Consider the following 16316-nt stretch of genomic DNA (forward strand, 5'->3'; position numbering starts at 1 on the left):
TCATTAGGTGCATTTAAGGCAGAGATAGATGGGTTCTTGAATAGCCAGGGCATCAAAGGGTATGGGGAGAAGGCAGGGGGAGTGGGGATGACAGGAAGAATTGGATCAGCCCATGATTGAATGGTGAAGCAGACTCAATGGGCCAAATGGCCTACTTCTGCTCCTATATCTTATGGTCTTATGATTAAACATTCTTTTTTCATAACTCATTACAAGTTATATGTAAGAAGTATTTGAATAGCATATGTCTTAATACCACCACATCATATGTGTGCACTTCACTAAAGTGAAGAAACTAAGTAGACATGTTATACCAGGCTCCTGAATTTTCTTTTGATTAGTTTCTGGATTTGCAAAACATAACAGTGATGATGAGATCATTTTAAAACTAATCTCAGATGAATTTGTACCCATTGAAGTGCAGCATGTTTTTCATTGAAAGGGAAGAGACGCGTTTGAGTTTAAAAATAGGGCAGCCTGTGTTTCTTCAGAAGGGGACAGAGACTGTCGACTTAAAAAAATAGGCAAAAGAAATGGAGGAAATTCATGGGTTCGTAAACAGTGAGACTGGATGATGATAATCATAAATTTTAAAAAGTGGAACCAGCCGTCTACATAAGGAAGATGGACATGTTTGATTGCACAACAGATAACTTGACGATGTATACTGAATGAATTGAGCAGTATTTTAAAGTAAATAAAATAGCCAATGTAAAGCAAGTGCCAGTGATACTGGATGCCATAGATGAAAAAGCATACAGTTTGCTTAGTTTAACTGCTCCAACCTAACCAGCCGAAAAGAGCTTTGCTGTAATCATGAAAGTAATTCTGGAACATTTAGAATTGAAACCATTGTTGACTGCTTTAGGTTTCATAAGCAGAACCAGAAGGAAGGGGAATCCATTTCAGCATACGTGGCTGAAGTGAAGAAATTGTTTGCGCATTGTCAGTTCAGTGATAGGATTAATGATGCACTGAGAGGCCATTTTGATTGAGAAATCTTACAAGAAAACATTCAGAAACAGCTCCTAAATGAAGCAAAAATCACATTTAAAAGAGGAATTGAAATTGCTGTAACAATGGAAAGAACGGCCAGAGACACAAGTCAGTTGCAGTGAGTGTAAACAAAATTGCAACATCTAAAAGAAACCTGCCTGGCCAAACAGATTGTGTTACCATTGCAGCAGGGGCTCATGTAAACCTGTCCAATGCAAGTTTAAAGGCGAAACTTACAGAAAATGCAGCAGAGTAGAACACATACAAAGAGCATGTGGAGCAAACAAAAATAAATGTACTGCACATGGAAGAAAAGATAAAAAGTCAAGTTGCAGTTTCAAAAAGAGCACTACTCTGCATGCTGCTGTTAAAAAAGTCTGATTATGATAAGAGTAACACGGGACTGGGTACCCTTGAGATTTGCAATGTGAGAGCTAACAATAGAAAAGCAATATTACTTAAACCAGAAGTGAATGGCAAATTAATTAAAATGGAATTGGACTCTGGCTCAGCTGTCTCAGTCATTCTGCAAAATGAGTTTCTATAGCATTTCAAAGATATTGAACTGAAGGCTGTAGGTATACAACTAAGATAAATCCAGTGGGAATTACATTTGTAACAGTGAAATACAACAACTAAAGAGCCACATTGGGCTTGTATATAATGAAAATAAGAGGGTCAACATCAAAGTTGTGATTTGCTGACACAATTACAACTTTAGTGGAGATCCATCTACGATTTACATAAGAGTCAACTGATAGTGAATTAAGAAAGGTACTGGATTATGCCACAGCTGTGTTCAAGGTGGGAACTGGAAAACCCAGTAATATCAAGGGTAAAACCACACCTAACTTTTACAAAGCCTGTCCAGTTACTTGTACTACCTGTGATAAAGTAGCCAGTGAGCCTGATCAGATGCAGGCTGAAGGAGTTCTTTACAATAGAAATAATTCCGTTCACCTGAGTGGAGCCCGGGCAATGCCAGTGTTCCCAGTAGCCAAGAAGGATAGATCTGTCAGGATTTGTGATGATTTTAAGGCCATCATCAACCCAGTACTGAAAGTAGAGAATTAACCTCTGCTCAGGATAGAGGATATCTTTGCTAATCTTTCTGGAGGGAAACATTTCAGCAAAGTGAACTTAGCTGAGGCCTACCTACAGATGGAAATGGAAGAAGAGTCCAAAGAGTTTCTCACCATAAGCACTTACAAAGGGCTTTATCACTATAATAGGCTTCTTTTTTGGAGTAGCATCTGCACATGAATTCTGGCAGAAAGCCGTAGACCAGATGCTGCAAGGCTGCCCAAACACTCGGTGTTACCTGGATGACATCAAGTCAAGTCAAGTCAAGTTTATTGTCATTTCGACCATAAAACTGCTGGTACAGTACACAGAAAAAATGAAACAATGTTCCTCCAGGACCCTGGTGCTACATGAAATACAAAACTATACTAGACTATGTGAGACAGCACAAGACTACACTAGACTACATAAAACAACATAAAAAACTGCACTAGACTATAGACCTGCACAGGACTACATAAAGTGCACAAAACAGTGCAGGGCAGTACAATAATTATACAAACAAGACAATAGGCACAGTAGAGGACAAATTACAATATAATAATAAATGATGTAGATGTCAGTCTGGACTCTGGGTATTGAGGAGCCTGATGGCTTGCGGGAAGAAACTATTTCACAGTCTGGTCGTGAGAGCCCGAATGCTTCAATACCTTTGCCAGATGGCAGGAAGGAGAAGAGTTTGTGTGAGGAGTGCCTGGGGTCCTTCATAATACTGTTAGCTTTGCGGGTGCAGTGTGTGGTGTAAATGTCTGTAATAGTGGGAAGAGAGACCCCAATGATCTTCTCAGCTGACCTCATTATCCGCTGCAGGGTCTTGCGATCCAAGACGGTGCGATTTCCAAACCAGGCAGTGATGCAGCTGCTCAGAATGCTCTGAATACATCCTCTGTAGAATGTGGTGAGGATGGGGGGTGGGAGATGGACTTTCCTCAGCCTTCGCAGAAAGTAGAGACGCTGCTGGGCTTTCTTGGCTATGGAGCTGGTGTTAAGGGACCAGGTGAGATTCTCCGCCAAGGGATGAAAATGGACATCTCCAAAGTCTCCAAGACAGTGTTAAAAAAAAATAGATTATGGACTCAGAGCACAATGCAACAAGTGTGGATTCTTTAAAGCAAGCACCCCTTACTGTGGTCACTCCAATGATGGGTAAGGTTTTCACAACTGTGCTGAGAAAATTCAAGCAGCTACAGACCGCCCAAAACATAAGAGCATGTTACAGTCGTGATCCTTTTTAGGATTTGTTAATTACTTTAACATGTTCCTGCCAAGCCTAACTTCACACTGTGGCCGCCGAGGGGTGATTGATAAGTTTGTGGTCTAAGGTAGAAGGTGTTGGGTTTTTAACTTCAAACTTTCTGCATAATCACTCAAAGAGTTGAACTGCATGTGCATGTAACGAGAGCTGTATAACTCATCTCCTTCTACCTTAGGCCATGAACTTATCAATCACCCATGCTGTGAACACTTTCCAGAGGTCTAAGGTCCGTATGCTCCTCTACCGCTGGACTAAGTGTAGGAGGGGACTATGTTGAAAAATAAATGTGCTAAGTTTTCTAAAATTGACTCCTACCTTGGGCCGCGAACTTATCAGGCTCCCATCTGTGGACACTTTCTGAAGGTCCAAGATCCATATGCTCCACGACTGCTCGACCAAGTGTGTAAATGTAGGAGAGGACTATGTTGAAAAATAAATGTGCTAAGTTTTCAAAAATTGACTCCTTCTACCTTAGGCCATGAACATATCAATCGCCCCTTGTACATGGCCACTCAAAATAGCTAGAATGTTCAGCAGAAATTCCAGTTCCTCTATTTTACCAGTGCTGGAATGAACATGCCCTTGACAGGTGTTGCCTTTGGTGAAAATGAAAGGAATATGACAGATTACATCTATTCTGTAGAACCCAGCTGCAAATGGCTTGGCAGAAAGCTTTTCCCAGAGTCTAAAGAATGAACTACAAGCAATGTTGGCATAAAAGACTACAGTGACACCAAGTCAGAAGCTCAGCAACATCCTCCTTCCGTATCACAATATAGCACACACCACAACCAACAACTCGCCGGCTGTGCTGTTGTTGGGCCGTCCCTTGCTCTCGAGCTTGGATCTCCTCAAACCCAGTCCGAGGAATTTACAGGAGAAACAGATGAGTCAAAAAGAGGGCTCCTCAAACAAGGAACTTTGATGTTTCACTCCTGGGCAAGCAGTCCTGGCAAGGGACTGTAAGGATCAAAAATGAGTACTTTAAAAATTAAGGACAGAACTGGGCCACTCTTCTACACAGTCCAGATTGCATCTGAAGTCATCTGGAAACAACGCATTGATCGGTTGAGGAAAGCAGGGTCAATTGTTGGTGTCCACAGCTATCAGGACCACTTCCTGACGCCCCAGAGTTGACACCTACAACCACCACAGAGGAAGCCCCAGAACCTAGAATTGTTTCAGGGCCACAGGTCTCAGCAGCCTAGCAGAGTAACCCTCCCTCTTTGCCCCATCATTATTCCACAAGATGAAGAACTCCTCCATAGGCCTGAATGGGACAATTTAAAATTTACTATGCTGTGGATGTCTATGTAGCAATTGTATTATAGAGTATACCATATATAAGATAACTAGAGAATAACATGTAACATATTTAAGTTGAGATGCATCCTATATCGAGTTGGAGTTTATAGCTAAGCAGAGATGAGTGTAGTGTATTTAATATTTCAGCAATATTTGAGTAATACTGTAAATATATCATCTGAATAGGCATTCTTTGTTCACATTATTCAATATGGGCTATATTTAAGAAGTACATGAATGCCATACGTCATTACACCGTCACTTCGTACTAAAGAAACAAAACTAAGTAAACACGTTATCCCGCATTCCTATGATTTTCTTTTTGAGTAGTTTCAGGCATCACAAAACATGACCATATAACTGCCCAGAAATCACTAACCCTAAATGTAAGTGTGGGAGGAAACCAGAGCACCTAGAGGAAACCCACAGGGAGAACAAACAAAGTCCTGTTAGAATGTTACTTTAGCGACCTTCCCACTTTACAGTTCTTCGGGGTTTCTCCACATCGGTGAAGTCCAGTTTCATGACATTAATACTTAGAAGCCTTCAGGGAATTGCATTCCCCTCATGTTTACAAGAGAATAAAATAGATCTTTTAAAATTGGGATTTGTGCTGTGGCTTGTCCTTTGGTTGAGTTCATGACTTCAACTTCCTGTGTAAACTAAACCACATTCTGGAGGATGAGTAGTTCCGCATTCTGCACTGGAACTAAGCTGGTTGACTAAGCTCAGCCAGACAGCCAGTAAGGATAGTATAAGTGAATTAGTCATGTCAACAATAGGCAGGAAGTCACTCATCCTGGGCCCCTGTTCTTCAAGTTCATCCATCGATAGCATGTGGACGATGCAGACTAGAAACGGAATCATTTATAGGCCCGGACGCCAGAGGACATGGTAGAGCCCAGTGCAGTTGCAATCTTCAAAAACATTTGGACCAGTACGTGGATAGGAAACATTCACAGGGATACTGGGCAAATGCAGGCAAATAGGACTAGCTCAGGAAGGCAGCTTGGTTAGCATGGACGAGAATGGCCAAAGGGCCTGCTTCTGTTCCACATAATCGTAGCTGAAGCCTAACTGTTAGGCCTCACATTCCCACTCCCAGTGGAGGAGATTCATTTTAGCCAGCCCTCCACATCTGGCCTAGGTATATGCAAGTGCGCAAAGACAGTGGGCAGTGAGACTATTCCAGGTAGTTTTTGGCCTTGCAGTTCTTTTTCAGGGTTCACGAGTGCCCAACTCCAAAGAATGTTATGAGCGTTCACTTTGAATCAGTAGTGCGGTCACTTTACACATGGCGACTCTACTGGCAAATCATGTAAAATATGAGCAACAGCAACCTACTGAAGGAACTCAGTGAGTCAAGCCGCATCTCGACCCACTGAGTTCCTCCAGTAGATATTGTTGCTCCAGATTCCAGCAACTGTAGTTTCTGATATCTCGTATGTAAAACATGAGTTTTATCAATATTTTGTGCATTCAATCATGGTGTCACCTTAGATACTTTCTATTTATGGCTTCAAAAAAGAACCAGATATATTGGATATATCCAGAGGGCAGAGCAAAGCCATGATGGCACGAAACAGCCACTCCTTTGCTTGCATCTTCTGAAACACTTCTATTTCTATCTTTGATACCCTTTTTTTTTCCTTGTCAAGGTTCTTTTGAAGACCCTGACCTGGAGTTACCCTCTGACTTTGGTTCTTTGCAGGAGTGGGACCTGTTCTCAGGGCTTCATGACGGGACACTTTTTGACATGCCAAGGACGCAGCCTGGAACACTTGTGCTCCTTCAAGGTGCCAGATTTTCATGACTCTGGAGGCGGGCTGATTAAAGGCCGGTGCCACCGACCGAGGCATCGCGGGAGAACACAGACCATCAAAAACAGCGGGCTAACTACCGGCAGTGTGTCCAGGGACCTGAATTCTTTGAGCACAGAGCTAGAAAAGCAATGCAACTGACTTTTAACACCATAAATCAGCAAATTGTTATGTCTCCCCTCTTGCTGTGAAACAGGGATACCTCTTTTTCCTTTATTAGAGGGAGAGAGAGAGAGCGCCTGTGGTATGTTGAATACCAGGTGAACGAGTAGTCTTCAGGATACTGCAAGTCGATGTCTTTAATGATGCTTTGCTTAATGAGCACGCTTGAGTGCTCGGTGGGGGGCACTGATGCTTTTTTTGCTGGTGGGGGGGTCTTTGCCTTGCTGCTGTTTGTGCATGGGAGGGGGAGATGGGGAGGGCTTTGGGGTACTAACATTTTAACTGTCATTCATTCTTTGGGACAATTCTCTGTTTTCGTGGATGATTGCAAAAAAAAAATAATTTCAGGATGTATATTGTATTCATTTCTCTGGCATTAAATGTACCTATTGAACCTATTGCCCAAATTCCATTGCATTAGAATATAACCATTTAAGATGCTCTCCATGGTACATCTGGAGAAATTTGCTACAGTCTTTAGAGACATAAAAAAACCTCCTCAAAGCTCCTAATGAAATATAGCCACAAACTTGCCTTCTTTGTAATTGCATCAATATGATGGGCCCAGGATAGATCTCCCTTCCTGAAGTCCACAATCAGTCTTACTGACGCTGAGGGCAAGGTTGCTATTACAACATCACCAACTAACTGGTCTATCTCATTCCTGTTCATCTTCTGGTCACCATCTGAAATTCTGCCAACAACAGCTGTGTCATTGGCAAATTTATAGATGGTGTTTGAGTTGTGCCCAGCCTCACAGACATAGGCATAGAGAGAATGGAGACGTGGGCTAAGCAGGTGTCCTTGAGGTGCGCCAGTGGCGATTTTCAGCAGGGAGATGTTATCTCCAATCGCACTGCCTGTGGTCTACTGATGGGGAAGACAAGGACCCAGATGTGGCGGGAGGTACAGTACAAAAAAACCAAAACAGTGAAACGTGCAGTGAAACGTGTAGTTTGGATAAAATTAGATCAGTGAAGATTATGTAGGTGTCAGTAATCCTAACTGTAAATCTTTGGAATGTGGGAAGAAACTCATGGAATGAATATACAAACTCCTTACATACATTAGCGGGAATTGAACCCCAATCAGTGATCGCTGGCACTGTAATATCATTACACTAACCATTACGCTACCATGCTGCCAGTAGTAATGATGATGGCAAAAAAAAACTGAACCATTGTTGTATAAATCCACCTCATTTACTAAATTCCTTAGGTAGAGAAAATTATTCATCCTTGTCTGACTGTTCAATACTTGACCCTTGTCCCACCAATGTGATTGACTCCTGAGTAACATACGTAGCAAGCCATTACATTCTAGGGCAATAATTGTCATCTTCACCAGCCATGCCCAGCTCTTAAAATATGGATAAATATTGAAAAACAATGTTGCTTTGGACATCGTGCTCTACACTCACCACCCCATTGATTCTTCTCACCCTTCTTACTACTGCTTTTGATTCTTCCCCCCGCTCACCTTTTTACCACTGCAGAGAGCAAGTGTACTGGAATAATGGTGGCGACGTGACACAACCCCCAACTTGTCCTTAGCTGATTGACTCTGCCAGTTATATACAAAGACAGGGCGCATGTGACAGACAATGCAGATTTGGGGAACAGCTGCAGGCATAGGTTGCTCATCGCTGTTCAGATTAATTGAACCTTACCTGGGAACAATCCCACCAAGGACTTCTGGAATTTTTCCTGCCAATGGAACAATCATGACCTATCCTATTTTAGCAAAAAATGTTTGACAGCCCTATTGAGTGTATAGGGTCAGCATTCTTTCTGAAATGGTATCATACAATCACATAGCAATAGATTTCATTACCATAAAATCTTCCACTGAGCAATTTCAGTGTAGCACCACTTCTGTCTGAAGTATATGCTTTGTAAGACCCTGGTAATGCTCTGCGGGAGCATTCCACGCCAGAGCTGTGTGAAGTACAGTTTAAAATTGTTTCCTCTTACTCCACCCTGTGGTGTTATTGCTGTACTTCAATAAATGATGGAATAACAAGTTACCATAACGGGGCATCTGTTGCTTCATTTAGACTTACCTCACGCTTTGAGGTCCTCTCTTTATGAGATTGACCAAAGAGGTCTTATTAATTATTAAAGACTTCTGATCATACTTCTCTCTGTGTTATCACCTCTACAATCTACCTCTTATGACTTTCCAACTCATAGATACCTGGCACACAAGTGGGAATCCTACCTCCTCCTCTCTTAACAGTAATGTGTAAAAATGATCTCCACATCCAAGAATATTGCACCTACTTCATGGGACAACCAACACTCTGCTAACTGTTTCTGAATATGTGGACAATCTTCATCACATCTCAGTTTTTGCAAGTCCTTTCTTTATAGGATGTTTATGATCTATTGCAGAAGAACATGCAGTGTATCAAATAGAACCAAGACAAGTAGAACTACATAAGTCAAATAAATCACTTAAAGTCCATTAAAAATCTGTTTATTTTCAAGCTACCACTTGATGAAAAACTAAAAATGTATAAATTGTTATTTTGATAACATGTTTTTGATATATATATATTTTAAAATTTACTGTTCTAATTCACTGTCATTAAATTTGTCCGCATGGGAAATCAAAACTAACGCTTTAAATTTTATTAAGTGATGACCAGTTATTTGATTTAACTTGGTTAACTCAGTCATAAAATATTTTGTCACACAAAGGGAGATGCACTCCTCTCGAGTTTGGATCATGATGTTTGATTTCATGCATCCCACTACTTCCTTGGAAAGAGTGAGCCGTTAAAAGCAAATACATATAAATGTTTATTGTGTATCAGTCCTACACTGAGCACACATTTCCAGTACGAAGTTTGCACTTCTTGTAAATATCACACTACTTCCTTTAAGAGTTGCTTTCACATTGCTATAAAGTCTCACTATATACTGCATATTGATATATTTGACAGGAAGAATAAAGGCCATAAATCCTCAATAAAATCTTAAGGATCTTTGAGGGTACAGACAAAAAATCATTAGAATTTGTTTCAGAACTTAATTAAGTGATTCAAAATAAAATCAAACTATACATTTGAAGACTACTCATAAAACTATAAAGGGTAGATTTACTGTAATTCTTCTAATATTTGAATATCTGTGCACTTTAATGCTACTGTGACACTAGTTTCTTTTGGGATCAATAAACTATCTATCTATAATACATATATAGGAAGGTGTGGAGGCTTTGGAGAGGGTGCCGAAGAGGTTTGCCAGGATGCTGTCTGGTTTAGAAGGCATGAGCTATCACAAGAGGCTGGATAAATTTGGGTTATTATTTCTGGAGCACTGGAAGCTGAGGGGAGATCTGGTAGAGGTTTGTAAGATTATGAGGGGCACAATAAGAGTGGACAGAGAATATCTCTTTCCCAGGGTTGAAATGTCTAACAGCAGGGGGCATGAAATGAAGGTGAGAGGGGATAGGCTCAAAGGGGCTGTGAGGGGTAACTTTTCTTTACTCCGAGAGTTGGGGATACCTGGAATCTGCTGCCTGGTATAGTGGTAGAGGCAAATATATGGAGGCTTTTTAAGAGACATTTGGATAGGCACGTGGATGTAAGGAAGATGGATGGATATGGACATGGTGTAGGTAGGAGGGATTAGTGTTTGGGTATTTTGATTTGCTTTTTAGCTGCTTCGGCACAACATTGTAGGCCACATAGCCTGTCCCTGTACTATACTGTTCAATGATTTGGTGCAAAACATTACTGGAATAATAGCATTAATACAAAGTTGCACATATCTGAAAAGATCAAATAGTGGAATATTTCTTCCAGCAAGAGGTGAGTAAGCTACACCCTGATAATACCTACAGCAAATTGAAGACTGCATGCATGCAAGGTAGGATAAGACTAAAGGACACATATATAAAAAATCAACATGGAATTCAGGAGATATGTCTATAGTGATTAGAATGTCAAACTTGTGAATGGTACTAGAATCAGCAGAATAAATGTAAAGGGAGAAATAAGAAAAGAAGATATGTTGGTAAAATTTGAGGCCTGAGAAATTCTGAGGTGGAAATACTCTTACATTGAGCATAGACAATGGGGGGGAATTTAATAGCCTGAATAACTGGTTGCTATGCCATGAATTCCACACATCAGATCTGAATGCAGCACTATGGAATTTGCCCTTTTACAAGCTTCTCACATTCTCTAAGGAACAACTGCACACAATTTCCCTTCCGGGCTATGAATGTCCCCAGTGACTCCGGTAACTCTGTACAGGATATGCAAGTGACTATTCTACAGAGCTGCACAACCATCCCAACGGTCTGCGTTGAAATGGCTAGGCTTGGTTCAGCGCTATGTTCTGTGGGTGCAGATCTGCTAAAATAGCATTGTTTTTGGGGGAGTTTTGGAAATGCATTTCTTCTTCACTGCGGAGTCGAGGAGAATGGGAAAGTGATATTAGATTGGTCACGATTTTATTAGATGGTGAAGCAGACTCCAGGAGCCAATCAGTCCACACATGCACCTGCTTCCATTGTTCTTAGGTTCTCATCACATTATTGACGTCATATGACTATCATTTTTGGTTAACAGGAATGAAGTTAGAGCACATGCCTATATCGCATGAAATATAAATTAGGACCAAAAGGAGAGAGAAGTAAATGTCAGAGAAGTGTTAGAGCCTCCTGGAAAATGATATTAATATTTTAATATTTTAAAAAATAATATTAATATTCAAAATGTACATAAATTGTTGACTATGAAACATTTTGCAGACAGAGAAAAATATTATTTGCAAACCTTCTTTCACAAGATAATTTTGGTTCACTCTGTATGAAATTCTTCGGGTGCACCACGCTGGTAACCTCATCCATCAGTTGGATCTACACTACAACACCACCATTCAGTTTATCCTGTCATTAAAGTCATCATTCTCCAAAGCAACACACACAGAACACTGAAGGAACTCAGCAGATCAGACAGTATTTATGGAAAAGAATAAACAGCAGACATTTCAGGCTGAGACCCTTCTTCGGGACTGAGAAGGAAATGGAATGCCAGAGTAAAAAGGCAGGGAAAGAGGTTAGCTGGAAGGTAATAGGTAAAGCCAGGTGGGTGGGAAAGATTAAGAGCTGGAGAAGAAAGAATCTGATAGGAGTGGAGAGTGGACCAGAGGAGAAAGGACATGGCTGTCATAGCAAGTCTGGGAGAGCACATGGTTGAAGAGTCGGAGGGCAGCAGAGATCACAGAGGGGGAGCAGTGAGAGAGAATCTCGTCGAAGAGAAGAATTAAGCTTCTTCAGGGTAGGTTTCCTTTGAAGAGACGTCACAGTGAAGAAGTCAATCAAAAACACAAGAGTCTGCAGAAGCTCGAAATACTGTCAATCTGATCAAATTAAAGTGTAACCTGACAGTCCAGTGCAGAGCCTCATGTGTGAGATGAAGTCACAATCCCACACGGTGTACTATGCATAAGATTTTGAACAAAGATACATTCCAATGGAAAAGCCAAAAGTAGAGAATACTATCAATTTAAAAGCTACACACTCGTTAACAGTGGAGACAACGTATCAGAGCTGATTTTTAAAACAAGCACAAATAGATATATTCCCTGTTATAAAGGAAGTTGGAATTCATGGAACCAATATGATGAATGGTTCAGGAGCATTTTGCAGAGTTGGCCACCACATCTCATCACTTGAATTGGATAGTGGCTGGATTCTTTTTATCGTTATTGATGTAATGTTCCTTCTGATAGCTAAATAGGTAGAATCCTTTTCCTTTTAATTAACCATCTTCACTCGAGGATCATCAATATTTTGCTAAAATTGACAAAAATGCCTTGATTGGGCTTGCTGCTTGGACAAAACAAAACAAAGGAAATAATTGGTCAGAATATATAAATCATTCAGTTCAGTATAACAAAAAGAATTTCAATTAACAGGATGTGTACATGGCAAAATATTCTGTTTATACCAGACCTAAAGTTCATTATTCATTTTTTTTCTATTCCATAAAAAAATTTGAGAAGATAAGATGCTGATTCAGCTTGAGACACCATGAACTGAAGAGGCAGCACAGAGAAATTTCTCAACACAAAGAGAAGCAGCATCATTTTGTAGATTTTCTGTTTTACAGCTCCAGTGATCTTGGTTCAATCCTGACCTCCAGTATTATCAGTAACGAGATTTCACACTTTCCCTGCATGGGCTTTTTCTGGTCTCCTGTCACATCCCAAAGACATATTTATTTATTTATTTAGAGATACAGCAAGGAGTAATCCCTTTTTGCCCAGCAACCCTCCTATTTTAACACTAGCCTAATTGCAGGACAATTTACAATGACCAATTCGCCTGCTAACCAGTACGTCTTTGGACCGTGGGAGGAAAAATGCAGGCTGGAACTTCAGTTGCTCCTATCGTGTAGGCGACTGGTAGAATCTGGAGGTGGTTGATGGAACTGAGGGAGAGTAAAGTGAAATAGAGGAGGATTAGTGGAGATGAATGTTGGATGTTCAACATGGACTTTGTGTGTGAAGGGCCTATGTCGCTCTATAGCAAGTTCACATTCTAAGCTGGGTGCACAAGATAATAAGAGGCTCTTCTGGAACTTCTTCCTAGAGCAGAAGTGGCTAAAATGACAAGGTATTTTAAGGTGATCGGAGGAAGGCATGAGCTAATTTTGCTCATTCAGAGAGTGGAACGCACTGCCAGGGGCAGTGGTAGAGGCAAGTACTCTACGAATATTTAACAGACTCCTCGACAGATGCATGAGTGATAGAAAAATGGAAGGCTATGGGAGAGGGAAGGGTTAGATTGGTCCTGGAGTAGGTTTTAAGGCTAGCACAACATCATGGACAGAGGGACCTGCACTGTGCTGTAATGTTCAATGTTCTATGTTCTGTCTGCAGTCCCTTATGTAATCATTATTTTTTTCAGCAGCATATTTAATTCATTCATAAAAATATTAGAACATAGAAATCTACAGCACATTAAAGGCCCTTTGGCCACACAATGTTATGCCGACCATGTAACTTAGTCTAGAAACTGACTAGAATTTCCCTACCACATAGTCCTCTATTTTTCTAAGCTCCATGTACCTATCTAAGAGTATCTTAAAAGACCCTATTGTATTCGCCTCCACCACCACCATCGGCAGTGCATTCCACGTACCCACCATTCTCTGTGTGAAAAACTTACCCCTGACATCCCCTCGATGTCTGTTTCCAGGCACCTTAAAACTGTGCCCCCTCGTGTTAGCCATTTCAGCCCTGGGAAAAAGCCTCTCACTATCCACACAATCAATGCCCCTCGTCAGCTTATACACCTCTATCTTTTCACCCCTCATCCTCCATCGCTCCAAGGAGAAAATACCAAGTCCACTCAAGCTTTAGACAGAGATGATGGTAACACTTATGAAGTCAGTGACATTTTGGGTATTGAAAAGTACTCTCCAGGCACTGTCTTGGTGTTGTCTGGAGAGCCCAACCACTGCAAACAAGGCTGACAGTAAACAGGCCAAGTTTGGTGCTGCTCACTTAAAATTCCTTGCTGGTTGTTGTTCCGGCACAGGGAGATCATTACCTACTAACATGAAGAGAAAGCCCACTACCACCGGCAAGAGCTTGGCTTAAAATAGAAAATGTTGGAAACATGCAACAGGCCAGGCAGCATCTGTGGAAAGAGAAACAGGGGTTAACCCCTCAGGTTCGAGGCACTTCGCCAGAAATGGGAAAGAGAGAAATATTAATTTTCAACTGCAGAAAAAGTGTGGGAGGTATGGGTAGAACAAAATGGAATAGCTCTGACATTTAGTGGTAGTTAGAGGCAGATTGTTTCTTTGCCCCTGGTGCTAATAGCAGGGCTATGAGTATACTCTCTTACTTCTCAATGTCAGCAGAAGGTAAAAATTTCTTATGGACTTATGAGAAATATTTAGGCAAATGTTTAGATTTCCTTTAGATTATATCTTTAAAAAATCTTTGTCCACAGTACAATCAAGTTTGGTCCCTGAACCAAAGGAGTTTTAGACCATGAGGCCATAGATATACATAGACAAAGGAGCAGAACTAGGCCATTCAGTCCATCAGCTCTGGTGTACCATTCTATCATAGCTGATTTATTATGCCTCTCAACAGCATTTTCCTGTCTCCTCCCCGTAATCTTTGATGCCTTTACTAATCAAGAATCTACTAGTCTTTGTTTTAAACATACCCAATGACTCGGCCTTCACAGCAGTCTGTGGCAATGAATTCCACAGAATCACTACCCTCTGGCTTCAGAAATTAAACATAGAAAATAGACATAGAATAGTACAGCACATTACAGGCCCTTCGGCCCACAATGTTGTGCCGGCCCTCAAAACCTGCCTCCCATATAACCCCCCACCTTAAATTCCTACATATACCTGCCTAGTAGTCTCTTAAATTTCATTAGTGTATCTGCCTCCACCACTGACTCAGGCAGTGCATTCCACGCACCAACCACTCTCTGAGTGAAAAACCTTCCTCTAATATCCCCCTTAAACTTCCCTCCCCTTACCTTAAAGCCATGTTCTCTTGATCTGAGCAGTGGTGCCCTGGGGAAGAGGCGCTGGCTGTCCACTCTGTCTATTCCTCTTAATATCTTGTACACCTCTATCATGTCTCCTCTCATCCTCCTCCTCTCCAAAGAGTAAAGCCCTAGCTCCCTTAATCTCTGATCATAATGCATACTCTCTAAACCAGGCAGCATCCTGGTAAATCTCCTCTGTACCCTTTCCAATGCTTCCACATCTTTCCTATAGTGAGGCAACCAGAACTGGACACAGTACTCTGTGTGGCCTAACTAGAGTTTTACAGAGCTTTAAATTTTTTAAAAATTCCTCCCTATCTCTATTGTATTGGGACATCCCTCTATTCTGAGGCTGTATCCAATGGTTCCAGGCTCCCGCAATGGGTTTTCTGCCTTCTGATAATGTTTTCTCAAGAATAATTCCAAAAATGGTTTACACTCACCATGATAGTTTCTCTTTGGTGTAGATATATATTTAAGATGCCAATGATTTTTGTAAGTACCTTTTGATGATGTGAATGTATTTTTTTTCACGAACGTACAAAAGGAGCTGCATTTCAGATTCATGAACCTCATCATATGACCTTAAGTTCCACTGCTTTTTTTTCTGGAGTGGTCTGCTTTGCTAAAAGTAGGAGCTGTTTTATCCACTGCTTTATTTTTATTTTGATAAAAATATAATAGTTACAAAACCGTAAGCAAAGGAATCAGAGCCACATTACACCTAAATAGAGGAACATAGTATTTCCCTCACCTCAGTGAGTTGCCCCAAATAATATTAGAAACAAAATGGAAGATGATGAAATATCTATGAAAGCATCTCATTTATTTTATTTCCCATTGTTATAATCATATAATACTTTTTTTAGCTCATTGCAGTTAGTCTACTCACAAATTAACAGCTGACCCTCTTCTATTAAAGCAATATAAGAATACAGAACATAAAACAGTACAGCACACGAACAGGGCCCTGGGCCTAAAATGTTGTGCCAAACCAACCAAAAGGAAACTAAAAAAAAACCCTACCTACACAAATTAGAGAAAATCTGCAGATGCTGGCAACACAAAATGCTGGAGGAACTCAGCAGGCCAGGCAGCATCTATAGAAAAAAGTACAGTCGACGTTTTGGGCCAAAACCCAACACAATGTCCAT

General features: G+C 40.9%; 1 protein-coding gene across 2 annotated transcripts in view; it reads right to left on the minus strand.

Moving 5' to 3' along the window:
* Positions 1-9083: 9083 nt before the first annotated feature.
* LOC132383423 (uncharacterized) overlaps positions 9084-16316 on the minus strand; it is a 55871-nt gene continuing 48638 nt past the window's right edge. For both annotated transcript variants that reach the window (XM_059954367.1, XM_059954366.1), the window contains one exon: positions 9084-12465. In XM_059954367.1, coding sequence (XP_059810350.1) covers positions 12408-12465 — 58 coding nt within the window. In that variant the 3' untranslated portion in view covers positions 9084-12407. The remainder of the gene's footprint in view (positions 12466-16316) is intronic.

The sequence above is a fragment of the Hypanus sabinus genome, chromosome 30 (assembly GCF_030144855.1).
Source record: "Hypanus sabinus isolate sHypSab1 chromosome 30, sHypSab1.hap1, whole genome shotgun sequence".
Classification (NCBI taxonomy): domain Eukaryota; kingdom Metazoa; phylum Chordata; class Chondrichthyes; order Myliobatiformes; family Dasyatidae; genus Hypanus; species Hypanus sabinus.